Here is a 26,093-nt window from a genome sequence, read left to right as displayed (position 1 = left end):
TAGCCTCCTATGGACTTTTATTTAAGCATAACATGCTTCCAGGGAAGGTAATGGTTCCACTTCAGTCGCTAATCCCGTCTGTTACCACACCTACTCCCATAGACCTTGAGCTGTGTTGCAAGACATGCAGTCCAAGCTTAGTCCTTGTTAGAGGATTTTTTGTTTACGGAGTCAATGTGTCACGGGGAAGACGTTCAACAACCAGCAGAAGTGACTTGTTGTGACGCAGTGCGGCAACCTCAGCAATCCGATAAGGAGTTGTCTGTACGACCCAGACAGTCTAGACAGATTCGGGTTGTCACTGTACTTCCTCTCTTGCCCATGGTTGACAGTTCACAGACTGTGCAGCAGTACCATGATCTTGTGTCCGGCTCCGTCAGACGACTGGCTTTTAAGAGCTCCCACAAGTCGTCGCTGTCTGGAGATTTTCAAATGGACTATGGATCTGACCAAGGAACTGGGCCTCCTGGTCAATTTTGAGGAGTCTCAGCTCGTCCCATCCCAGACCATTGTCTCCTTGGGTATGGATCTTCAGAGTCGAGCTTTTCGGGCTTCTCCGTCGGCCCCAAGGATCTTCCAAGCCCTAGAATGCATCCAGAGCATGCTGAGAAGGAACCGATGCTCAGTCAGGTAGTGGATGAGTCTAACAGGGACACTTTCATCGCTGGCCCTGTTCATCGTGTTAGGGAGACTCCACCTCCCCCCCCTTCAGTATCATCTAGCTGCTCACTGGATAAAGGACATGACGCTAGAGACGGTCTCAGTTCCTGTTTCCGAAGAGAGGAGGTCTTCTCTCGCGTGGTGTAAGAACAGCTTTCTTCTCAAGGAAGTCTACCTTTGGCTGTTCAGAAACACGACCGCCGTCTCCTCTCGGACGCATCAGACACGGGCTGGGGTGCGACTTTGGACGGACAAGAATGCTCGGGAACATGGAATCAGGAGCAAAGGACACTTCACATCAATTGCAAGGAGTTGTTGGCGGTTATTCTGGCCTTGATAAACTTCAAGTCCCTCCAGCTTAACAAAGTGGTGGAGGTGGACTCTGACAACACCACAGCCCTGGCTTACATCTTCAAGCAGGGAGGGACTCTTTCGTGGAAGTTGTTCTAGATCGCAAGGGACCTACTCATCTGGTCTAAAGATCGAAAGCTAACTGGTAACGAGGTTCATTCAGGGCGGTATGAATGTCATGGCAGATCACCTCAGCCGGAAGGGTCAGGTCATCCCCACAGAGTGGACCCTTCTCAAGAATGTTTGCAGCAGACTTTGGGCCCTGTGGGGTCAGCCAACCATAGATCTGTTCGCTACCTCGATAACCTCGAGACTCTCTGTTGTATTGTTCTCCGATTCCAGACCCAGCAGCAGTTCACGTGGATGCTTTTCTGCTGGATTGGTTCCATCTCGACCTGTATGCATTCCCGCCGTTCAAGATTGTCAACAGGGTACTTCAGAAGTTCTCCTCTCACAAAGGGACACGGCTGACGTTGGTTGGCTCCGCTCTGGCCCGCGAGAGAATGGTTCTTCGAGGTACTGCAATGGCTGGTCGACATTCCCAGGACTCTTCCTCTAGGAGTGAACCTTCTAAGTCTACCTCACGTAAAGAAGGTACACCCAATCCTCCACGCTCTTCGTCTGACTGCCTTCAGACTTTCGAAAGACTCTCAAGAGCTAGGGGCTTTTCGAAGGAGGCAGCCAGAGCGATTGCCAAAGCAAGGAGAACATCCACTCTCAGAATCTATCAGTCTCAAGGGGAAGTCTTCCGTAGCTGGTACAAGACCAATGCAGTTTCCTCAACCAGTACCACTGTAACCCAGATTGCTGACTTCCTGTTATATCTAAGGAAAGTAAGATCCCTTTCAGCTCCTACGATCAAGGGTTACAGAAGTATGTTGGCAGCGGTTTTCCGCCACAGAGGCTTGGATCTTTCCACCAACAAAGATCTACAGGACCTCCCTAGGTCTTTTGAGACCTCAAAGGAACGTCGGTTGTCCACTCCAGGCTGGAATCTAGACGTGGTCCTAAGGTTCCTTATGTCATCAAGATTTGAACCTCTCCAATCAGCCTCTTTTTAGGACCTCACATTAAAAACTCTTTTCCTCGTGTGCTTGACAACAGCTAAAAGAGTAAGTGAGATCCACGCCTTCAGCAGGATCATTGTTTTCACATCTGAAACGGCTACATGTTCCTTGCAGCTCGGTTTTTGCTAAACGAGCTTCCTTCACATCCTTGGCCTAAGTCGTTCGAGATCCCAAGCCTGTCCAACTTGGTGGGGAATGAACTGAAGAGAGTACTTTGCCCAGTTAGAGCTCTTAGGTACTATCTAAAAAGGTCTTAACCTTTACAAGGACAATCAGAAGCCTTATAGTGTGCTATCAAGAAACCTTCTTTTCCAAGTTCTAAGAACTCAGTTTCTTACTATTCAGGCTTCTGATTAGAGAAACACATTCTCATCTGAAGGAAGAAGACCTTGCTTTGCTGAAGGTAAGGACACATGAAGTGGGAGCTGTGGCTACTTCAGTGGCCTTCAAACAGAGCCATTCTCTGCAGAGTGTTATGGATGCAACCTATTGGAGAAGCAAGTCAGTGTTCGCATCATTCTATCTCAAAGATGTCCAGTCTCTTTACGAGTACTGCTACACCCTGGGACCATTCGTAGCAACGAATGCAGTAGTAGGCGAGGGCTCAGCCACTACATTCCCATAATCCCATAACCTTTTAACCTTTCTCTTGAATACTTTTTATGGGTTGTACGGTCGGCTAAGAAGCCTTCCACATCCTTGTTGATTTGGCGGGTGGTCAATTCTTTCTTGAGAAGCGCCGAGGTTAAAGGTTGTGATGAGGTCCTTTAGTATGGGTTGCAGCCCTGTATACTTTAGCACCTTTGAGTTGATTCAGCCTTCCAAGAGGAACGCTGCGCTCAGTAAGGAAGACGATCTTATTAAAGGCAGAGTAACGGTTCAAGTCGACTTCCTTACCAGGTACTTATTATTTCATTGTTATTGTGGATAACTGATTATATGAAATACGGGATACTTAGCTATCCTTTAGTCTTGTACACTGGTTTTTCACCCACCCCCCTGGGTGTGAATCAGCTACATGATTATCGGGTAAGTTTAATATTGAAAAATGTTATTTTCATTAGTAAAATAAATTTTTGAATATACTTACCCGATAATCATGATTTAATTGACCCACCCTTCCTCCCCATAGAGAACCAGTGGACCGAGGAAAAAGTGAGGTGGCGTCAACAACAAGTACTGTAGTACCTGGCCACAGGTGGCGCTTGTGAGTACACCCCCTTCTAGTATAGTGATAGCTGGCGTATCCCTCCCGTAGAATTCTGTCGGGCAACGGAGTTGACAGCTACATGATTATCGGGTAAGTATATTCAAAAATTTATTTTACTAATGAAAATAACATTTTTCTTATCAATAGTTTATTCCCTGATCATGCCTTTTACTTCAGGAATACAGTTAGAAATATGGTTGAACAAGTTTTCCTCTATTTTATGTGCAAGTCATACACATTCCACTCGAAATTTAAATCAGATGGCTCGGGCTGTTTATCTTGCTTAGAAGATTTCATCTTGTCGTGATGGATTTTTAAAAAGGAATGTTTTGTGCATTGCATTGTTTAATTTTACTACAAAAGATATCCAGTACCAAAGCCTAGCTTGAAAAGAAGGATGATTAATTAGTTTTATTCTCAAGAATTTTCTTGAACAGTAGAGGTGAACTGCTTTTGCAGAACTACGGACAAAACCAAACTTTCTATGCAACATCTTTGACACCAGTTAGATTGCTTTTTATAAAGACTAGTGGCACATTTCCCTTTGATTTGGAAATATGTCTGGTATATGGAGTGAATGTACAGTAATCCTAAATTCCACTCTTATCTTGCTATGATGTAAAACTGCAGAATAAACACTTATTTTGTATGGTGGTTTCTTTAAATACCGAATTACTGTAATTTTTTCCATGCTTTTACAGATGGCGCAGCTACAAATAAACAGCAAGGAACATCTATGAATACAGCAAAACTTGATCGGGAGACTGAAGAATTAAAGCACGAACGCATTAAAGTTGATGTCGGAAGACTTATTCAGCAGGGTCGTCAAGCGAAAAATTGGACTCAAAAAGATCTTGCAACGGTTAGTTTGAAAAAATGTACAGTTCTAGTACTGCAATTTTTAAAATGAAACTGACAAAACAAGAAATAAAATTCCTTTATGGGAGCCGCAATTTATGCATGAAACTGTTGTAACTTGAGGATGCACTGTACGGTACTGTATTTATTGGTGTGTTTATTTATTATTTTTTTTTTCATGGTTGTGCCATGAATTTAGTTACAGGATTCTTTGTTTGCGGCATGCTGAACTTACTACTATGGTGATTGAAGTTTCAATAATCATAGTTGCCTGCTATTAGGGTTTTGTCTCGGGTAGGCACGTGGTAGATTATAGTATGATTAATGGAATTGAAGTTTCAATTTTCAAACAAAATGAGAACAGTTGATATTTATTTCACCTATAGAGATAGAAGTCATTATTTCAGTGATTTTAAGTACATTTTACTTTAAAGAAAATAAGACTATCTCTGGATTGAGATAATAATCAAGCTCATTCATAACCACACCAGCAAATCTTGTTTTCTGAAGACTTTTTGTTTGTTAATATTTGTTCCTTAAATTTCGACAAAGATTTTTTAAACGTATATGTTATTAATATAGAAATAACTAGGAAATGAAAAACAAATTTTATTGCAGTGTCTTACCGAACAATTATACAGCTGTAGGTTCCCTACGAATGGCAGACAATAGATTCAAAACTACCGCGGTGGCGCCGCCATCGCTGATGTAGGTGACGTCATCTCCTTCCATTCGAGGGAGCTATAGGTAAAACTGTCCAGCTAACATCAATTCGTTCTCTGCCGGCTTCTGGTAAACATCGGTGGTCGGTGCAGACTTTTATCTTCATTTGTTGGGAAGTATTATCTCTCCAATATCGGTGAAGTATTCAACTCTGTGTTTGTAGGGTTGAAGCTGAATTTCTTTTCTGCAATTTTGTAGTCTTACCATCATGTCGGACTCTAGTCCTTCAGAAGTTTGGTTTTGCGCCGAAGGGTGCAAAACTAGGTTAGTTAAATTAATTTATGATTTGTACACTAAGTGCATTAAGTGTAGGGGTTGTGAGTGCTCTAGAGAATCTACTTGTGATGAATGCAAGGATTGGAGTGAACAACAGTGGAAAGTTTTTGTTTCTCACTCGGGGAAAATAATTAAGGATAGGAAGAGGAAGGCGGCTCTCAGAGCTGAAAGTAAGACTAATTTAGCTTCTTCGGCTTCTTCTATCGAAGCTCCTGCTCCTATTCCTTCTCCTCCTTCTCTTATGTCTTTGATCTTGAGTCTGCTCCTGCTCCTGTAACTCCTTTGCCAGACTTTCCGTAGAGTTTCTCCTGACACCATTGCCAGCTTCGAGTCTAAATTTGATAAGAAATTTGATCTATTAGCTAATACGGGGATGCAGTTAGGTTTATCTGTAAAGTTTTTCATAGGAAAGACTTCTAGTAAAGTGAAAAGTGTCAGTGCAGTGCATCTGAGGGGGTGGCTGTTTGTCCCGACAATTCTCCTAGACGAAGGTCACTGTCCCGCCTAGACGAAGGTCACTGTCCCGCCTAGACGAAGGTCACTGTCCCGCCTAGACGAAGGTCACTGTCCCGCTCCCCTGCCTCGGAGAGAAGACATACCGAAGGTCCAAGGGAGACGATTGGGGTTTGCCCAAAGACAGTTACTTCTTCCATCGATCCTGTGGTGCGACAGCAGGATTCAACTAAATACCATTGGAAAGGTGTTTAGTTAGGTAATCAGTTATCGACAGAGTTAAGTGATTAGTCGCCGGTTAGACGTCGTAAGTGGCGTGATTCTTCAGCCTTAAGTCCGTTGAAGAGACGTTCGACTGAAGAGGTGCTATCTCCGCCCCCTGTGAAGAGGTACAGAGAAGTAGATATCTCTCGCCCGTCGTGTAACGTAGCAACATGGACTTCGCCTCGTATTCTTACGACAGCGACAGCTGCCTTCGACTCGGTTGTGGAGCAACCGAATCTGAGTTCGCCGAGATCTTCGACTCATCAAGCTGTCGAAACTTTTCCTTCGACTTCGCATGCGACAGATAATTCGACTGGCGCGAGACCTCCGGTGGCGATCGTGTCGAAATCCATGACCCCAGTTACTTCGACTTACACTCAAGAAGACGAGAATTTAATTCTGTTACGTCGACAGTTGCAAGAGCTGATGAGCTGGATGAAAGGAAACAAACAATGTACGAAGATTAATGAGTCGAATCAAGAACCGTCTCTGGCGCCTATCTCTTCAGATGACGAGGAGGACTTAGAGCGGATTCTATCCCCCTCTCGTGTTATTCAAAACATTTACGCTACCTTCTCGACATGTACCCGGATTATTTCGTAGCATCCGCTCCCAGCTGCTTCCATCGTCCTGATGAGAAGGAAAAATTTCGATCCTCTTCTCCCGAAGCTCATTCTTTCCAAGGTTGCTAAACATTCGCTTTGTGATATAGAAGATTGGTTGAAGGTTGAGAGAACTCGGGAAAGCAACTTTTGCCTATCTTCTGTCGAAGCTTATTAAGAAGAGGTATAGGTTCTACGTAACTGGAGAAGCCCCCTCTATGGGAGTTTTTTCCTCTTCCCAGGGGGACTTCTCTGGCTTGGTGGATGCAATTAGAAGGTCCGCATTTGCAGCAGCTAAAATATTCTTTACATCGCCCGAGTTGCACCATTTGGTAAAGAATATTTTCAAGGTTTTAAAAATTATGAGTTTCTTGGACTGGACGATTGGAGCCCTTGCTACGAACATAGAGGATTGCCCTACTCTTCAAGGAAGACCTGGCATCGGACTGGTTTGGGGTTTTGTCATGCGCCGACAAATCAGTTCGGGATGGTTGCGATGAGCTGGCCCCTCTCTTTGTATTCGGGACTCTCAAGAAAAGACACTCTGGTGTTCTTTTGTTTCGAAAGGAGTCGCTTCGCCTCAGAAGTCCGCACCTTTGTTTTCTCCTCTCGAGAAGGATCATCTGTTTCCCAAAGAAATAGTGGCCAAGATTCTGTCTGCTCTGGAAAAGAAGTCTACTAATGACTTGCTTGCCCAATCTTCTAGGCGGATTAAACCCTCGACTGTGACGACTACCGCCTCGGAATCGCCCATGCAGAAGAAACCTTCGAGGGGGTAGGTCTAGACCGTTCGTCAGGCCTCGATCGAATTTATGACACCCTACCAAGTCTTCGACCAAACCCGACACGAAATCATCCAAGTGATTTTTCAATCCTTCATGCTCTGATAGGGGGCAGATTGAGTCTCTTTTGGGAGGAATGGAGTCACATAGGGGCAGAGCCCTGGGTAACCCAAATTCTCAGGTTCGGTGTCTCCATTCCTTTCAAAGACACTCCGCCTCTATCCAATGTTCCCATCACATTACCCGCCTGCTCGTCAGGCTCGGAGAAGTTTGTAGCCTTAACTCGAGAAATAGAGATTCTCGTGCAGAAGGCTGTCATAGAAGAGATAAGTGACAGACCATCCCCGGAGTTTTACAACAGTCTGTTCGTAGTCCCCAAGTCATCGGGGGGCTGGAGGCCTGTACTGGATGTAAGCGCACTGAATTTGTTCGTCCAGAAGACCAAATTCAATATGGAAACGACTCTTTCAGTGTTGGAATCCTTTCATAAAGGGGACTGGATGGTATCCCTGGATATGCAGGATGCATACTTCTACATTCCAATTCACCAGGACCACAGGAAATACCTTCGGTTTGTGTACAGGGGCAAAACCTACCAGTTTCGAGCTCTTTGCTTCGGCTCCTCCAGCACCGCAAGTATTTACGCGAGCGTTAACTCCTCTGGGAAAGTGGTTACACCTGGTCAGGTTACGCTGATCCCTCGATTTGTTCAAGGGAAAATGAACCTGTTGGCGGACGGATTAAGTCGCCTTCTTCAAGTACTGCCGTTAGAATGGATGTGTGGCGCGCAGGACCATATTGGCGTGCACGACCAACTTGGTGCACACGAACAACTAGGCGCACGCAATCAGTTGAAGTGCGCGAACAACTCTTATGGTAGAGTTTTTCGAACTCTCTTTGCGCAAAGTGTTCATGAGTGCACAAGAGTTTTACTCTTATTACAGAGTTTTCGAACTCTCGTCCCGTGAATTGTTTGCGCACGCCCATCGTCATCAAGAGTTTTACTATGATGACAGAGGTATGCCTGCTGCCTAAGGGTTTACGAATCTCTACAGGTAACCTTGACACAGTTCCTTTGAGTCCTGGTCACGTAACACAATTCCTGAAAATTCCGTCAGGAATCAGTGACAGAGTTCCTGCGTGTTCTCGGCACAACATTACTTAGGGTCGTGAGTAAGATATTCACAACTAGATTCTGAACCCCTAGGTTCTCATCCGAATCTCTCAGTTTCCGCGATCCAGAGGTTTCTGAAAACTCTATGGTTGACTTCCCCCCCTCTACGGGATGGGTTTTCCAAAGGTGTGACTTGTTACGTCACTCTACACTCCCAGCTGATTACTATATCAGCTAGTCTGGTTTTGCCAGCACCGATACTTTCGTTTTCGAATGAACCACCGTCATCTTTCCTCCACCTTCCCACTTTGAGTGGTTTGGTTAGCAGACGGAAATGAGCGAGAAATAAAAACTTATTTACATTCCAGTTCATTTTCCTGGCAGGCCTTGCCTGATTTAGACGGTAGTTTTTCTCACTAGCGAGAAAGCATTCGATGGCAACCCCTTCAGGTAAGCGGTCGATGGCAATTATGTCTGGCATTCTTGAAGCAAACTCCCACAGACGAGACCACCCTTTTCGGGAGACTCGTTCCTGAGAAGTTCTTATAGAACTTTAATGGGTGTCGTTTAAACTTCATGAAGGCCGTAGGCCATCCTGGAGCATGCGCTCTAGCCAAGACAAAACCGCGAGGTTATTGTCTTAAATTCAGTTCTACCGTTTGATGGAGGCAGCCTCCCCCGTCATTGTACCCTGGGTATAACGACTTGCTTTTTACACGATAGGCTTCCGAGACCTCTTATTCTATCCTTACAGGGTTATTGTTTCGAACAATTAGTCCCGAAGGAACGTTGTTAGCTGACGTTAAAAGAATGATAGCAACAGCGTGGGAAACTTTTCATTACGTTCATGAACGTTTCTAACTCCGCCCACAGGTAATCAGACATCTGTTTCTGTGTAATGAACACTGGCTAGCTGCTCACATAAAGAGGAGGGGTAAACCAAAGGGGAAATGATCGTCTCTATAACTGTATATTTTATTTAAGAACATGTTCGCTCTCATTCAAGAAAATATTACAGTTAGTCAACGATCAAAATTCTTTCGGCAATAATGTGGCAGCTTTCAAGAAAAACCTGGAGACTTATCTCTTTGGAAAGTGTTATAATAGTGATCAGAAAACTATTAAGCCTGAATACAAATGCTAGCGAATAACTGAAAAGATACAGAGCAAAATATAAACTGGAAAGAAATTATTTTCACACATAAAGGCCCCCCTGAACAGAATCTTAGTGTCTGATGGAGGGCGAGAAATAAACCCCTAAAAGTAAAAGCAAAAGTAAGTAATGTTGCTATTCGTTGCACATACATTATTCACGCAACTTATCTAATCCGTGGCCACGAAAATTTGTTCTCAAAAAACCTGACAGACTTGATAGGCCAGGAAGAAGAAGAACGACTCTTATGTCCCGTGGTGGCATTAAGATATTACCTCCGCACAGCAGAGTTTTCTGAGAGAGTTAATTGTAGAAGCACATTCTCAAGCTAACGACGCAGTGTTTCCTTTACTGAGAGTGAAAGGGCACGAAGTTCGAGTGGTAGCGACTTCTCTCGCTTTTCGACACAACTAGTCGCTATCCGCTATCCTGCAAAGTGCCCTTTGGGAGGTCTAAATATATGTTTGCTACGCATTATTTGAAAGAAATTGAAACAGTGTTTGAAGATTGTAAGTTTCTCGGTCCACTTTCGGTAGCTGGCATGGTGTTGGGAGGAACGACATAGGGGGTTGCTTCCTCTGTTAGCCTGTTTCGCCTTGTACCAAGGTTGGCGAATTAAAGGGAAGTCTGGGGGTACAATGTACCTGGAGTACTCACCAATCATTTTAGTGTTAGTTTTGGTGGGTAAAGGTGTTTATTTCGGTGTAGGTGACAGTTTTTCATGTTGGTTATTTCTGGTCTTAGCCCAGGGCAATGGCGATATTTTCTTGTATCTTCGTTCAGTCAGCGGTGAACACCATGACTACGAGGATCTTCCACTCCATGTAGAGGCACCCATTGGTCATATTCCAAGCATTCTACTATGTAAGATGAGCACCGACCAGAGTCAGTATTCTCCTGCAGTAGCTCTCTTACAAGGTAAGGTACAACAGGCACTAATAGTGCTTTTGGGTATACTTTATTTTCAAGAATCATATGCAATTGTTGAAGTAAAACTTACATCCACAGGCCCCCATCCTTGCAATGTGTAATCATCTGTATAATTGTTTGGTAAGACACCAATAAAAATGGATTTTCATTATAAAATGAAAATTTATTGCATACTTACCGAACAATTATTAATCAAAGCCCTCCCTCCTCCCCACTGGTGGATGGCTGGGCAGAACGAATTGATGTTACCTGGACAGTTGTACCTATAGCTCCCTTGAGTGGAGGGAGATGACGTCACCTACATCGGCGATGGTGGCACCACCACGGTAGTTTTGAATCTTTTGTCTGCCACCTACATCTGTATAATTGTTTGATAAATATGCAATAAAGTTTAATTTTATAATGAAAATCCATATTTTGGTTCTAGGTAAACATTACTGGATGTTCTTAGCTTTGTTCTTTTAACCCCTATTTGCAATTTTTTTCAATCTTTAGCTTTACCTCTATTGTGGCTTCCTTTCTCCCATCATGCTGTCCATAGGTTATCAGAACAAATGAAGTAAAACCACACCAATAAAACACATAAAAATGAAGTTGGCAAAAATTCTGGCAAAATTTTTGAGTATGAAATGTTAAATATACAAAGTCAAAGTCTAGTTATGATGAACTGATTTATGTTATGATTGTTGAATGATAATGACAATTATGTTTTCAATATTGATCTTACCCGATGATCATGTAGCTGTCAACTCTGTTGCCCGACAGAAATCTACGGTCGGGATACGCCAGCGATCGCTATACAGGTGGGGGTGTACACAACAGCGCCATCTGTGGTCAGGTACTCCAGTACTTCTTGTCAACACCACCTCAATTTTTCCTCTGTCGTGCCACCGGCTAGACCTACTTGGATACGCTGTTGATTCTGGAGTTATTGTTCACGATTTGGTGATGTATTTGCTCTAGAGTTTAGCCTTCGCTATTCAGGAAGCTTTATCATTAGCTTAGCAAGTTTTTGGAATTAATTTGATTTAATTTTGGTGACGAAGAGAGTATGAACTCTCTTTCACTTTTAAATGGCCGACCCTTCCCTTAGACGGAAGTGTTGGTGTCGAAGAGAGTTTAGACTCTCTTTCTTTATTTTGCTTAACAAAGTTATAGAGTTATTTTATATCTCTCTGCCTTTTACAGGCCTCTTCGATTAACTTCCTTTTATTATAAACTTATTAAAATTAATTTTTATGTTTGTTTATATGCGACCTTTCCTAATAGTAGGCGGTCTTTTCTTGGAACCGAAGTTAATTAACATTGAGCCCGTCATATCGTTTTTACCTGTTAAGATTTTATGCTATTTTATGTTTTTGAAAGAATTTCTTTGATAGTCTCGTACTGTTTTCAAAGTTGAACTAACGTTTTGTTTTGTCTCCGCAGTTGTTGACGTTCAGAACGTTCAACTTGCGCTCTATCGTTACGATAGAGAGAGAGTATTCACGGTTTCACGTTGCAGTAAGAGTAAACCGATTCTAGCGTTTTGTTCATTCTTTCTTAGCTTAAATGGTTTTAATTCTAATAAAGGAACTTTTTATTTGGGAAATCTTTCAGTTTTTTTCCTTTAACAATAATATGTTTTAACGATATATATAATTGGGCTCATCTCTCAGGTTCTAAGTCAAGAGAGAGAGAGAGAGAGATAGAGACGGAGGGAGAGAGAGGAGGATAAACGTTTCGTTCAAGCGGGTAACGTTGTTATCGTTTTTGCTCTTCTCCCGAGTCTCTTTAGGGGAAGAAGGTAAACGTTTCTAGAGTTTTATTCTTGTTCCCAGGCTTTATGCGGTGAGAGATTTTAAACGTAGTTTATTTGATCTAGTGTTTAGTCTCTTTTCCAGCCACTGAATTTTTTTATCTTTCATTATGTTTTTCTGTTACATTGTAATACTGTTTTCGCAATTACTTACTTTAATGAAGGATAGAATTGCGTGTTTCAGGTACAAACCACTTAAAGTTTCGAGTTCAGTGAAATAAGTGCAAACAGAAATTCAAAAGTGATAAAGTGATAAGCGCAAAGTGTTACAGTGTTGCGTTGGAGGGTTCGTCTGTTCGTGCCAGTTGTTCGCCTAGTCTGGGACCTCTTACAAGCTCCCAAGCCCAGGGGAGAAGTAACGTCGAAGGACTTATGGGTTCATCAGGCCTTGATCGACGAACAGACGTTTCCCTCCGTGGTTTCGGGTGTACCCACTCACGTAGCCGACGTGATCACCCCACCCACACAAAGACGAGAGAGCCCATTTATTCCTCGTCTGCGGAAGAGGTTTCTCGCAGAAACCATGGACCAAATCTTGCAGCTTTTAAGTGCAAGTCGGTCCCTTCCGCGCAAGTCCAACTCCTAGGTGTAGCCATTAGCACTGGGTCAGTTCGGACTTGCTGCAGTACGACAACTGCACACCTCCCAGAGAGGCAAGGTGGTACCGCAACAGGCAGTAACTCCGTCTGTTGCCGCACCAGCTGTTTTAGACCCTCAGTCTCAACGGACAGTAGCTCCGTTTGTTGTTGTCTTTCATAGACCCTAGTGGTCCATGCTGCAGACTATACAGTCTCAGCTTGCTCCTTCATACAGGAGTATCATGCTGGAAGGTTGACAATGTAGCCTGTTAACCTACAACCCGCCGAGGTTGTGCGCTCAGCAGATACTACGGCTGCCTGCTCCCACCCTCCACCTGTGAGAGCTCCACCTCCGATGCGCAGTCCACCCTGCCAGACGCATGTTCTTGCTGCGCCTCCTGCTTTCATGCGTGAGTTGCCGCATCGGGAGTTGCCGGGTTCCAGCACTATGAGGCAACCTCCTCAACCCATGAGGCAGGAGCCTCATGCTATGAGGCAACCTCCTCTACCCATGAGACAGGAGCCTCATGCTATGAGGAGCCTCATGCTATGCGGCATCCTCCTCAACCCATGAGGCAGGAGCCTCATGCTATGCGGCAACCTCCTCTACCCATGAGGCAGGAGCCTCATGCTATGCGGCATCCTCCTCAAACCATGAGGCAGGAGCCTCATGCTATGCGGCATCCTCCTCAACCCATGAGGCAGGAGCCTCATGCTATGAGGAGCCTCATGCTATGCGGCATCCTCCTCAACCCATGAGGCAGGAGCCTCATGCTATGCGGCGACCTCCTCTACCCATGAGGCAGGAGCCTCATGCTATGCGGCATCCTCCTCAACCCATGAGGCAGGAGCCTCATGCTATGCGGCATCCTCCTCAACCCATGAGGCAGGAGCCTCATGCTATGCGGCATCCTCCTCAAACCATGAGGCAGGAGCCTCATGCTATGCGGCAACCTCCTCAACCCATGAGGCAGGAGCCTCATACTATGCGGCATCCTCCTCAACCCATGCGGCATGAGCCTCATCCCTTGCAGCATGAGCCTCATCCCTTGCAGCATGAGCCTCATACCATGCAGCATGAGCCTCATCCCATGCACCATGAGCCTCATCCCATGCAGCATGAGCCTCATCCCATGCAGCATAAGCCGCATGCCATGCAACATGCTCTGCATACCTTACAGCATGCTCTACATACAGCATGCTCTGCATACCTTAGCATGTGCATACCTTACAGCATGCTCTGCATACCTTACCGCATGCTCCTCAGTCACACATCTTTTGTTGTTGCCAACTCACAAGACTGTCAAGCAGTTTCATAACGTTGCCTTCTGGTCTGCTGCTTTTGCACCAGTGAAACCCTCACTGAGAGAACTTAGCTTTTCTCGGATATGGTTCCTGTAGATGAGAAAGTGCTATTCTCCCTCCTTCTGATATTCCCTTGAGGACTCTGTCATTTGGAGAGGAGCCTTAAGCTGCTTAGCCTCCTATGGACTTTTATTTAAGCATAACATGCTTCCAGGGAGGGTAATGGTTCCGCTTCAGTCGCTAACCCCGTCTGTTGCCACACCTGCTCCCATAGACCTTGAGCTTTGTTGCAAGACATGCAGTACAAGCTTAGTCCTTGTTAGAGGATTTTTTGTTTACGGAGTCAGTGTGTCACTGGGAAGACGTTCAACAACCAGCAGAAGTGACTTGTTGTGACGCAGTGCGGCAACCTCAGCAACCCGATAAGGAGTTGTCTGTACGACCCAGACAGTCTAGACTGTTTCGGGTTGTCGCTGTAATTCCTCGCTTCCCCATGGTTGACAGTTCACAGACTGTGCAGCAGTACCATGATCTTGTGTCCGGCTCCGTCAGACGACTGGCTTTTAAGAGCTCCCACAAGTCGTCGCTGTCTGGAGATTCTCAAATGGACTATGGATCTGACCAAGGAACTGGGCCTCCTGGTCAATTTTGAGGAGTCCCAGCTCGTCCCATCCCAGACCATTGTCTACCTGGGTATGGAGCTTCAGAGTCGAGCTTTTCGGGCTTTTCCGTCGGCCCCAAGGATCTACCAAGCCCTAGAATGCATCCAGAGCATGCTGAGAAGGAACCGATGCTCAGTCAGGTAGTGGATGAGTCTAACAGGGACACTTTCATCGCTGGCCCTGTTCATCGTGTTAGGGAGACTCCACCTCCGCCCCCTTCAGTATCATCTAGCTGCTCACTGGATAAAGGACATGACGCTAGAGACGGTCTCAGTTCCTGTTTCCGAAGAGAGGAGGTCTACTCTCGCGTGGTGAAAGAACAGCTTTCTTCTCAAGGAAGTCTACCTTTGGCTGTTCAGAAACCCGACCGCCGTCTCTTCTCGGACGCATCAGACACGGGCTGGGGTGCGACTTTGGACGGACAGGAATGCTCGGGAACATGGAATCAGGAGCAAAGGACACTTCACATCAATTGCAAGGAGCTGTTGGCGGTTCATCTGGCCTTGATAAACTTCAAGTCCCTCCAGCTTAACAAGGTGGTGGAGGTGGACTCTGACAACACCACAGCCTTGGCTTACATCTCCAAGCAGGGAGGGACTCATTCGTGGAAGTTGTTCTAGATCGCAAGGGACCTCCTCATCTGGTCAAAAGATCGAAAGCTCACGCTGGTAACGAGGTTCATTCAGGGCGATATGAATGTCATGGCAGATCGCCTCAGCCGGAAGGGTCAGGTCATCCCCACAGAGTGGACCCTTCACAAGAATGTTTGCAGCAGACTTTGGGCCCTGTGGGGTCAGCCAACCATAGATCTGTTCGCTACCTCGATAACCTAGAGGCTCCCGTTGTATTGTTCTCCGATTCCAGACCCAGCAGCAGTTCACGTGGATGCTTTTCTGCTGGATTGGTCCCATCTCGACCTGTATGCATTCCCGCCGTTCAAGATTGTCAACAGGGTACTTCAGAAGTTCGCCTCTCGCAAAGGGACACGGCTGACGTTGGTTGGCTCCGCTCTGGCCCGCAAGAGAATGGTTCATAGAGGTACTGCAATGGCTGGTCGACATTCCCAGGACTCTTCCTCTAGGAGTGGACCTTCTACGTCAACCTCACGTAAAGAAGGTACACCCAAACCTCCACGCTCTTCGTCTGACTGCATTCAGACTTTCGAAAGACTCTCAAGAGCTAGGGGCTTTTCGAAGGAGGCAGCCAGAGCGATTGCCAGAGCAAGGAGGACATCCACTCTCAGAGTCTATCAGTCTAAAGGGGAAGTCTTCCGAAGCTGGTACAAGGCCAATGCAGTTTCCTCAACCAGTACCACTGTAACCCAGATTGCTGACTTCCTGTTACATCTAAGGAACGTAAGATCCCTTTCAGCTCCTACGATCAAGGGTTACAGAAGTATGTTGGCAGCGGTTTTCTGCCACAGAGGCTTGGATCTTTCCACCAACAAAGATCTACAGGACCTCCTTAGGTCTTTTGAGACCTCAAAGGAACGTCGGTTGTCCACTCCAGGCTGGAATCTAGACGTGGTCCTAAGGTTCCTTATGTCATCAAGATTTGAACCTCTCCAATCAGCCTCTTTTAAGGACCTCACATTAAAAACTCTTTTCCTCGTGTGCTTGACAACAGCTAAAAGAGTAAGTGAGATCCACGCCTTCAGCAGGAACATAGTTTTCACATCTGAAACGGCTACATGTTCCTTGCAGCTCGGTTTTTTGCTAAAACGAGCTTCCTTCACGTCCTTGGCCTAAATCGTTCGAGTACTTTGCCCAGTTAGAGCTCTTAGGTACTATCTAAAAAGGTCATAACCTTTACGAGGACAATCAGAAGCCTTATGGTGTGCTATCAAGAAGCCTTCTCTTCCAAGGTCTAAGAACTCAGTTTCTTACTAATTCAGGCTTCTGATTAGGGAAGCACATTCTCATCTGAAGGAAGAAGACCTTGCTTTGCTAAAGGTAAGGACACATGAAGTGAGAGCTATGGCTACTTCAGTGGCCTTCAAACAGAACCGTTCTCTGCAGAGTGTTATGGATGCAACCTATTGGAGAAGCAAGTCAGTGTTCGCATCATTCTATCTCAAAGATGTCCAGTCTCTTTACGAGAACTGCTACACCCTGGGACCATTCGTAGCAACGAATGCAGTAGTAGGCGGGGGCTCAGCCACTACATTCCCATAATCCCATAACCTTTTTAACCTTTCTCTTGAATACTTTTTATGGGTTGTACGGTCGACTAAGAAGCCTTCCACATCCTTGTTGATTTGGCGGGTGGTCAATTCTTTCTTGAGAAGCGCCGAGGTTAAAGGTTGTGATGAGGTCCTTTAGTATGGGTTGCAGCCCTTTATACTTCAGCACCTAAGAGTCGTTCAGCATCCTAAGAGGACCGCTACGCTCAGTAAGGAAGACATACTTAATAAAGGCAGAGTAATGGTTCAAGTCGTCTTCCTTACCAGGTACTTATTTATTTTATGTTATTTTTGAATAACTAATAAAATAAAATACGGGATACTTAGCTTCTTTGTTAACATGTATGCTGGTCTCCACCCACCACCCTGGGTGTGAATCAGCTACATGATCATCGGGTAAGATTAATATTGAAAAATGTTATTTTCATTAGTAAAATAAATTTTTGAATATACTTACCCGATGATCATGATTTAATTGACCCACCCTTCCTCCCCATAGAGAACCAGTGGACCGAGGAAAAAATTGAGGTGGTGTTGACAAGAAGTACTGGAGTACCTGACCACAGATGGCGCTGTTGTGTACACCCCCACCTGTATAGCGATCGCTGGCGTATCCCGACCGTAGATTTCTGTCGGGCAACAGAGTTGACAGCTACATGATCATCGGGTAAGTATATTCAAAAATTTATTTTACTAATGAAAATAACATTTTTTCAAAAAATACTGCTGTAGAGAGTTGCTGCTCGAGTACCACAATGCAGCTACATTGATCTAAAGTTGTTCCGTAACCGAAATACAAACCACGCTATTTACATTGGGTTTACTTTCGTCGTAGCTGAAATGACGAGCCAATAGTTTTTAACGAGGGTTAACGGGGTAGTTAGCGGGGGTAGGGGAAGGGGTAGCTTGCTACCCCCCCCCCTCCCACACACACACACACACACACACACACACACACACACACACACACACACACACACACACACACACCGGTGATTTGCTTCACTTCACTTTTGGCTCCGGCGATGAACAGACGTGTCTGTCCGTCGTCCTTGTTTGACAGCCTTAATCTTTTTTGCTTTTTCTCAGCTTGTGTGTGTTTGAAGTTGGCCTCGCCCTTGGATATCCATCATGCGCAAGTGCCCTGGTATTGCCGGTCGCCCTTGCGGTACTTTCATGTCTGCGGTGGATACGGATCCTCACACCCTTTGCCCGCAGTGTCGAGGCCGACCGTGTGACAGAGAAAATACTTGTAGGGAGTGGTCAGCCTCCCAGTGGGAGAAGTTTGGCCGCCGGCGTAAGAAGAAGTGAAGAGAGACCGTTCTCCTTCTGGGGTTGCCTTGAAGGAGGAAGGCTCTCGGGACTCTTCTTCCGTCGCCCAAACCTCGTCCGAAGCTCCCCCTCGTCCGGCTCCGAAGAAGAGACCGCCGAGTGGGAGCGCAGGCCCTAGTTCTGTTTCCCGACCTTGTGTTGGGGGAGAGGGCGTCGCCTCCCATAGCGGGGCGGCTCCCCCTCCTCCCCCGGGGAAGGTTGTGGATAATGATTCTTTGTCTCATGATGATCTCTTTCAGCTTTGGGCTTCCTTGGTGCTTAAGGGCCTGCCCTCCAAGGAAGCCCTGTTTGACCTTGTCCAGTTGGGGGCCGCTGTTAAGCAGTCGCCGGTGATAGCAGAGGTAGATCCTGTCTATCGTCGACGTCGTGGTGACAGAGGCTTCCGACGGGTCGGGGCAAACCTCTGCGGTTCCTGATGAAGGCTCTCCTCCCCCTTCTGTACATCCTTCGAAGGGGGAAGGGAGTCCCACGGGCTCTTCCTCTGCTAAGCCTCCCTCTCGGGGGAGCGCTTTGACTGACTCCCCTTCGGAGGACGGATGATCCTGACGACCACCCTCGTGACCGCCTTCGCCGTAAGGCTCACCGTCCGCTACGTCGTAAGGGCCTCCCGTCTCCCTATAAGGGTGCTTAGAGGCGCCTTTTTGAATCTTCGCCTCCTTCCTCCAATGGGGATTCTCCTCGCCGTAAGCAGCCTGCAGCTCCTGCCTCCTTAGACCTCTCCGTGGATCGATCTCGTTCTCCAACGCCTTCCAGACCTTCCGCCTCTGGTGCAGATGGACCAAAGGGTTGCCTCCCACGGTGTGGGTGCTTCCCTTGCGCGTCAAGGTTCCCCTGCGCACCCTTCTGCAGAGTTAGCGCACAGGCACTCTCCTGCTCGTCAGCGTTCTCCTGATCGCTAGCGCTCTCCTGTTCGCTAGCGCTCTCCTGTTCGTCAGCGCTCTCCTGATGATCGCCGCCCCACTGCTCGCTAGCGCTCTCCTGAGGACTCCGAACATCCTGCTGTGAAGCTAGTTCCTAAGAGGTCCGTCAGGAAGGCTCCATCCCCTTCGCAGGCGCTTTCTCCTTCTCCTGAAGACGAGGCTTTTCCGTCCTCAGGAGAATCCAGTGAGGTAGCAGTCTCCCCCTCGGCACCAACGGGGAAGTCGTCTCCTCGTGGAGGGAAATCGTCTCGCGTGGAAGGCACCTTCCAGACCTCTTTGTTGAGGTCGTGTATCCCACCCAGGAGGGAACCTAAAGACTCCAAGATGATTCCGAAGTCTTCTTCTCGAATTCGTCAGGAGCCAGCTGCACCCCGGGAGAACGTCCACGCATCTCCCCAGGAAGAGATTCCGGGGACGGGAGACTTAGCTGCCAGTCCACAGGGAGGAGACCAGCAAGAGTCTGAGCACGCCTTCTGGCAAGTCCTGAGCCTGATGAGACAGCTCAACGGGTTCATGGACCCCGTGATCGCCCCCCGTGAAGGCAAGGACACGGTCCTGGATCAGGTGTACGGAACTCTGAAGCCCCCCAAGGCCAGTGCGGCTTTGCCCTGGTCCCAGGGGCTGAAGAGTGCCAGAGCCAGGGCCAATGCTCAACTCGCGGGTCTCGCTTCCTCCAGTCGTTCCTCTGCCGGGAACAAACTACTCCCACCTCCTTGTCTCCAGCAGAGGAGGTATTTTGAGATCATGGGGGAGTCTACCCTCGCTCTTCCCCTCCTTCATTCGGTAGAAGAGCTCGCTAGGGGAGTTCCCCTTGAGCTCCCCGCCCGGCAGGTGACGTTCTCGGCGTCGGAGATCCTGAGCCATGAGAAGGTCGCGAAGTGCGCCATGCAGGCCACTTCGTGGCTGGATATCTGGCTAGGTTCTCTGGGCATCCTATTGCGCTCCGAGGATCTGTCTAAGGAGACCAATAGGAAGGCCCTGGAGACCTTCCTCCTCTCAGGCACTTGCTCCATCGAGTTCCTGGCACATCAGGTTACCAACATTTGGGCCAACTCGGTGTTGAAGCGTCGTGATGTGATGACCGAGAAGATCCACCCGAAGGTCCCCGCCGTGGATGTCTTCAGGCTCAGGCACGCTTCCCTCCTTGGGGGGATTCTGTTCAAGCCGCAGGACATGGAACGCACAGCTGAGAGGTGGAGGAAGTCGAGCCAGGACTCCCTCCTCCAAAGGGCCCTTGCATCTCGGCCCTATAAGCCTCCAGCTCCGCAGCAACTGCGCAAGACACCAAAGCAGGCACCGGCAGCTAAGAAAGTGGTGTCTAAGCCCCAGCCCTTTCCATCTAAGGACGCGAGGGGCGGTAAGGCCTCCAGGGGAGGCAAGACTCCTAGAGGGAGCGGTTGCGGCCGCAAACGCTAGGAGTGGCAGTCCCCTCGCGTGTCCACCTGTGGGGGGATGCCTTCAAAGTTGCGTGCACAGGTGGCAGCAACAAGGGGCCGATGCTTGGACGGTCTCTGTGATCGGCCAAGGCTATCGCGTCCCATTCACAACATCTCAACCTCCCCTGACAGCGAATCCAGTGTCGTTGAGCTCCTATGCCATGGGATCGGTAAAGGGGCTAGCCCTTCGGGCAGAAGTCGAGACCATGCTCAAGAAGGATGCTCTCTAGGAGGTCGTCGACGACTCCCCAGGCTTCTTCAGTTGACTTTCTTGTAAAGGCGGCGTCTGGAGGCTCTGGACGACTGGCTGATCCTAGCAGATTCGGAGTCGACCCTTCTTCGACACCGAGACAGGCTTCTGGGACTTTGCCAGGATCTGGGGATCGTGGTAAATCTCGAAGTCCTCTCTGCAGCCGTCCCAACGACTGGTTTATCTAGGCATGTTGTTAAACACCAATCTCCACAAAGCCTTTCCATCAGACGACAGGATAGCAAGGCTGAGGAGGGTGACGGAACCCTTCCTCAGGCGAGAAGAGCTTCCCGCCCAATCGTGGTTGCGTCTCTTAGGTCACCTGTCCTCCCTGGCTCGTCTGGTTCCAAACGGCCGTCTCAGGATGAGATCCCTGCAGTGGCGGCTCAAGTCCCGGTGGAATCAAGGATCCAATTCCCCGGACTTACAGGTCCCGATAGGACCTTCGGAACAGGCGGACCTGCGGTGGTGGCTGGTCGACGAGAACCTGCGAAAGGGAGTAGGTCTTCTCGTCCTCCCCCCGGAGTTGACACTTTTCGGACGCGTCAAAAGAAGGGTGGGGGCCACACATTCTGAACCAGAGGACCTCAGGCCTTTGGTCAGAATCAGAAAAGTACCTGCACATCAACCTGCTAGAGATGAAGGCCGTCTTTCTGGCTCTTCAGCAGTTCCAACGGACCCTGGCGGGTCACTCCGTAGTGGTGATGAGCGACAACACCACGGTAGTGGCTTATATCAACAAGCAGGGAGGTACTTTTTCGCAGCAGCTATCCCATCTTGCAGTAGAGATTCTGAGGTGGACCGAAGTCCACTCGATAACACTATCAGCTCGCTTCATTCCTGGCAAGAGGAATGTGCTCGCCGACAGTCTGAGCAGGGCTTCGCAGATAGTGAGTACCGAGTGGTCTTTGGATCCTCAGATAGCCAACAAAGTCCTGACTTTGTGGGGTTCCCCGACCGTGGATCTGTTCGCGACAGCCTTGAATTTCAAGCTGCCCCTGTACTGCTCCCCAGTCCCGGACCCCAAGGCACTCTGGCAAGATGCTTTCCAACAACGGTGGGACAACATCGACGTGTACGCCTTCCCACCGTTCTGTCTGATGAGAAGGGTGCTCAACAGGACCAGACTATCGGTCAACTGTTCGATGACTCTGATAGCTCCGCTATGGCATCACGCGGAATGGTTCCCGGACCTTCTGCAGCTCCTGACGGAGCTCCCGAGAGAACTTCCCCCACGACACAAGCTACTCAGACAACCACACTGCAACATCTTCCACAAGGCCGTAGCCTCGCTTCGGCTTCACGCCTGGAGACTGTCCAACGTCTCCTCACGGAGAAAGGCTTTTCGCAACAGGTTGCGGAGAGGATGTCTCGGCATCTGTGAAAGTCCTCTGAGGGAGTCTACCAGGCGAAGTGGAGAGTCTTCTGTGGTTGGTGTCGTGGGAGGGGTATCTCTCCACTTGATGCCACTATTCCAGCGATAGCGGAGTTCCTAGTTTATTTGCGGGAGGAAATGCGCCTTTCGGTCTCAGTGGTGAAAGGCTATCGTTCGGCCTTAAGCTTGGCTTTTAGGCTGAAAGGAGTGGACATTTCTTCCTCGCTGGAACTCTCTCTACTCATACGTAGCTATGAGCTTACCTGCCCTCAGTCGGAAGTGAGACCTCCTCCTTGGAACGTGGTTCGGGTTCTCAGGGCTCTTAAGAGACCTCCCTTCGAACCATTACGCCAGGCCTCTGATCGCCACCTGTCTTGGAAGACCGCTTTCCTGCTCGCTTTGGCCTCTGCTAAACAAGTTAGTGAACTTCATGGTCTCTCGTTCAACATCGCCCATTCAAGGGGATGGGGGGAGGTAACGTTCAGGTTCGTCCCTGAGTTTGTTGCCAAGACTCAGAATCCTGGAGTGCCAGACCAACGATTCGACTCTTTCAGGATCGCGAGTCTCCATTCTGTAACAAGCGACCCAGACCAGCTGCTACTATGTCCAGTGAGGAGTCTGAGGTATTACTTGAAGAGAACAGCTGCAGTTCATCGTCAAGTGCGAGCGTTGTTTGTTAGCACAGGCAGGACGAAGAGGAGGGTCACCAAGAATACCATCTCGGCTTGGATTCGAAGGGTTATCCATCACGCCTTGAATCCAGCCCCTCCTCCGTCACGTCGCCCTAGGGCACACGACGTCAGGGGCATTGTCACATCCCTGGCCTTCAAGAGAAACTTCTCTGTGACGCAGGTGCTTCAAGCTGGGGTCTGGAAGCGTCAGACGACCTTCACAGCCCACTACCTGCAGGATGTCACCCACAGGAGCCTCGATACCTTTTCTATCGGCCCTGTGGTGGCTGCACAACAGCTGGTCTAACCTCAGGCTCCTTTATGGACAAGTAGCAGTAGGTTAAGGGCGTTGTTACCCGGTTTTAGTCTGCGTGAATGAAAGAGTATATCTGACCCTTACTTCTTTCTTCATCCTCCCCTTTCTTGGGAAAGCAGCATCCTGGTCTCCGCATAGCTGACCTCAACCTCTGCAGGTAACCCATGCTTCCTTGTGCTCCTAGTATTAAGTTTAATACTGCCGCGTCCCCCATACCCTGACGAGGTGGTATTGGGAACGTCCTATCCTGGATTCCTATCTAAAGGTCTCAAGGTCAACTTCATAGGATGAGTCACACTCTTTCCTCCACACACAACTTATGTAGGCCACACGTTCCTTGCGAAGCAAGGAACTTGCTAGGTGCAGGGGCTCCTTTTTTCAAGTGCTACTCACTGGGAGGCGCAGCCCCCGGGTAAAGCCAAAATCAGTAAGGCTGGGGACTTTCCACCCTTCCTAAGGGGTAAGTCACCCAATGTAAATAGCGTGGTTTGTATTTCGGTTACGGAACAAATGACAAATTCGGAGATAACTTGTATTTTTCCTAACCATACAAACCTTAGCTATTTACACATATTTGCCCGCCAGCCCTGTCCCCCAAGTCAAGTCCTACCTCTAAGTGAAGTGAGGCAAATCACCGGTGTGGGGGGGGGTGTAGCAAGCTACCCCTTCCCCTACCCCCGCTAACTACCGCGGGGGTAGTTAACCCTCGTTAAAAACTATTGGCTCGTCATTTCAGCTACGCCGAAAGTAAACCCAATGTAAATAGCTAAGGTTTGTATGGTTAGGAAAAATACAAATTATCTCCGAATTTGTCATATTTCTTGTATATAATCTCCAGTTCAATATTTTCTATTTTTAACTGAGAATTTAAAACACATTTTGTATTCATTATTAGTATTTGCAGTTACAGTATTCTGTTTCCACTTTCAAGGCCTGGCAACATACGTAATTCACCCTGTTTTCTTTAGTATATAATTGTTTTTCTGTCCTAACAGTAACATATGTAATTCACCCTGTTTACTTCAGTATATAATTATTTTTCTGTCTTAGTAATTCATGTGATGAGACTGCCGTCACCTTTAAGCTTATATTCGTTCTCATTATGACCATATTTCTTGACAGTAAAGACAAATTGTCATTTGTGCCTGTCATAATATAACTAGATGAAACAAGAGTAGGAAAAGCATCTGCTATGGATGGTGTGAGAGCTGAGATGTTGAAGGAAGGAGGTGTGACTGTACTTGAATGGTTGGTGAGATTGTTTAATGTGTGTTTTGTGTTGTCAATGGTACCAGTAGATTGGGTTTGTGCATGTATTGTACCACTATATAAGGGTAAGGGAGATGTGCAAGAGTGTTGTAATTCAAGAGTTATTAGTTTGTTGAGTGTAGTTGGAAAAGTGTATGGTAGAGTACTGATTAATAGGATTAAGGATAAAACAGAGAATGCAATCTTAGAAGTAAAGGGTGGTTTTATAAGAGGTAGGGGTTGTATGAATCAGATTTTTACAGTTAGGCAGATATGCGAGAAATATTTAGCAAAAGGTAAGAAGGTGTATGTTGCGTTTATGGATCTGGAGAAAGCGTATGATAGAGTTGATAGGGAAGCAATGTGGAATGTGATGAGGTTATATGGAGTTGGTGGAAAGTTGTTGCGAGCAGTGAAAAGTTTCTACAAAGGTAGTAAAGCATGTGTTAGGATAGGAAATGAAGTGAGCGATTGGTTTCCGGTGAGAGTGGGGCTGAGACAGGGATGTGTGGTGTCGCTGTGGTTGTTTAACTTGTATGTTGGAGTGGTGAGAGAGGTGAATGCTCGAGTACTTGGACGAGGATTGAAACTGGTAGACGAGAATGACCATGAATGGGAGGTAAATTAGTTGTTGTTTGCGGATGATACTGTACTGGTTGCAGGCGCGGAAGAGAAGCTTGGCCGATTAGTGACAGAATTTGGAAGGGTGTGTGAGAGAAGGAAGTTGAGAGTTAACGTGGGTAAGAGTAAGGTTATGAGATGTACGAGAAGGGAGGGTGGTGCAAGGTTGAATGTCATGTTGAATGGAGAGTTACTTGAGGAGGTGGATCAGTTCAAGTACCTGGGTTCTGTTGTTGCAGCAAATGGTGGAGTGGAAGCAGATGTACATCAGAGAGTGAATGAAGGGTGCAAAGTGTTGGGGGCAGTAAAGGAATAGTAGAAAATAGATGGTTGGCCATGAATGTAAAGAGAGTTCTATATGAGAAAGTGATTGTACCAACTGTGATGTATGGATCAGAGTTGTGGGGAATGAAAGTGATGGAGAGACAGAAATTGAAGGTGTTTGAGATGAAGTGTCTAAGGAGTATGGCTGGTGTATCTTGAGTAGATAGGGTTAGGAATGAAGTGGTGAGGGTGAGGACGGTTGTAAGAAATGAGTTAGCAGCTATAGTGGATAAAATATGAATGCGTTGAGGTGGTTTGGCTATGTTGAGAGAATGGAAAATGGCTGTCTGCTAAAGAAGGTGATGAATGCAAGAGTCGATGGGAGAAGTACAAGAGGAAGGCCAAGGTTTGGATGGATGGATGGAGTGAAGAAAGCTCTGGGTGATAGGAGGATAGATGAGAGAGAGGTAAGAGAGCATGCTAGAAATAGAAATGAATGGCGAGCGATTGTGACGCAGTTCCGGTAGGCCGTTCTGCTTCCTCCGGTGCCTTAGATGACCGCGGAGGTAGAAGCAGTAGGGGATTCAGCGTTATGAAGCTTCATCTGTGGTGGATAACAGGGGAGGGTGGGCTGTGGCACCCTAGCAGTACCAGCCGACCTCGTTTGAGTCCCTTATCAGGCTGGGAGGAAC

At 47.4% G+C, this 26,093-nt stretch overlaps 1 protein-coding gene across 1 annotated transcript in view; it reads left to right on the top strand.

Moving 5' to 3' along the window:
- Positions 1-26,093, top strand: part of mbf1 (multiprotein bridging factor 1) — a 1,089,494-nt gene that overhangs the window by 1,037,466 nt on the left and 25,935 nt on the right. Inside the window, exon 6 of the mRNA XM_068386943.1 lies at positions 3,990-4,150. Within this exon, the coding sequence (XP_068243044.1) occupies positions 3,990-4,150 (161 nt within the window). The remainder of the gene's footprint in view (positions 1-3,989; positions 4,151-26,093) is intronic.

This window comes from Palaemon carinicauda, chromosome 14, assembly GCF_036898095.1.
Source record: "Palaemon carinicauda isolate YSFRI2023 chromosome 14, ASM3689809v2, whole genome shotgun sequence".
Classification (NCBI taxonomy): Eukaryota; Metazoa; Arthropoda; class Malacostraca; order Decapoda; family Palaemonidae; genus Palaemon; species Palaemon carinicauda.
This window is presented reverse-complemented; position numbering and strand designations above follow the sequence as displayed.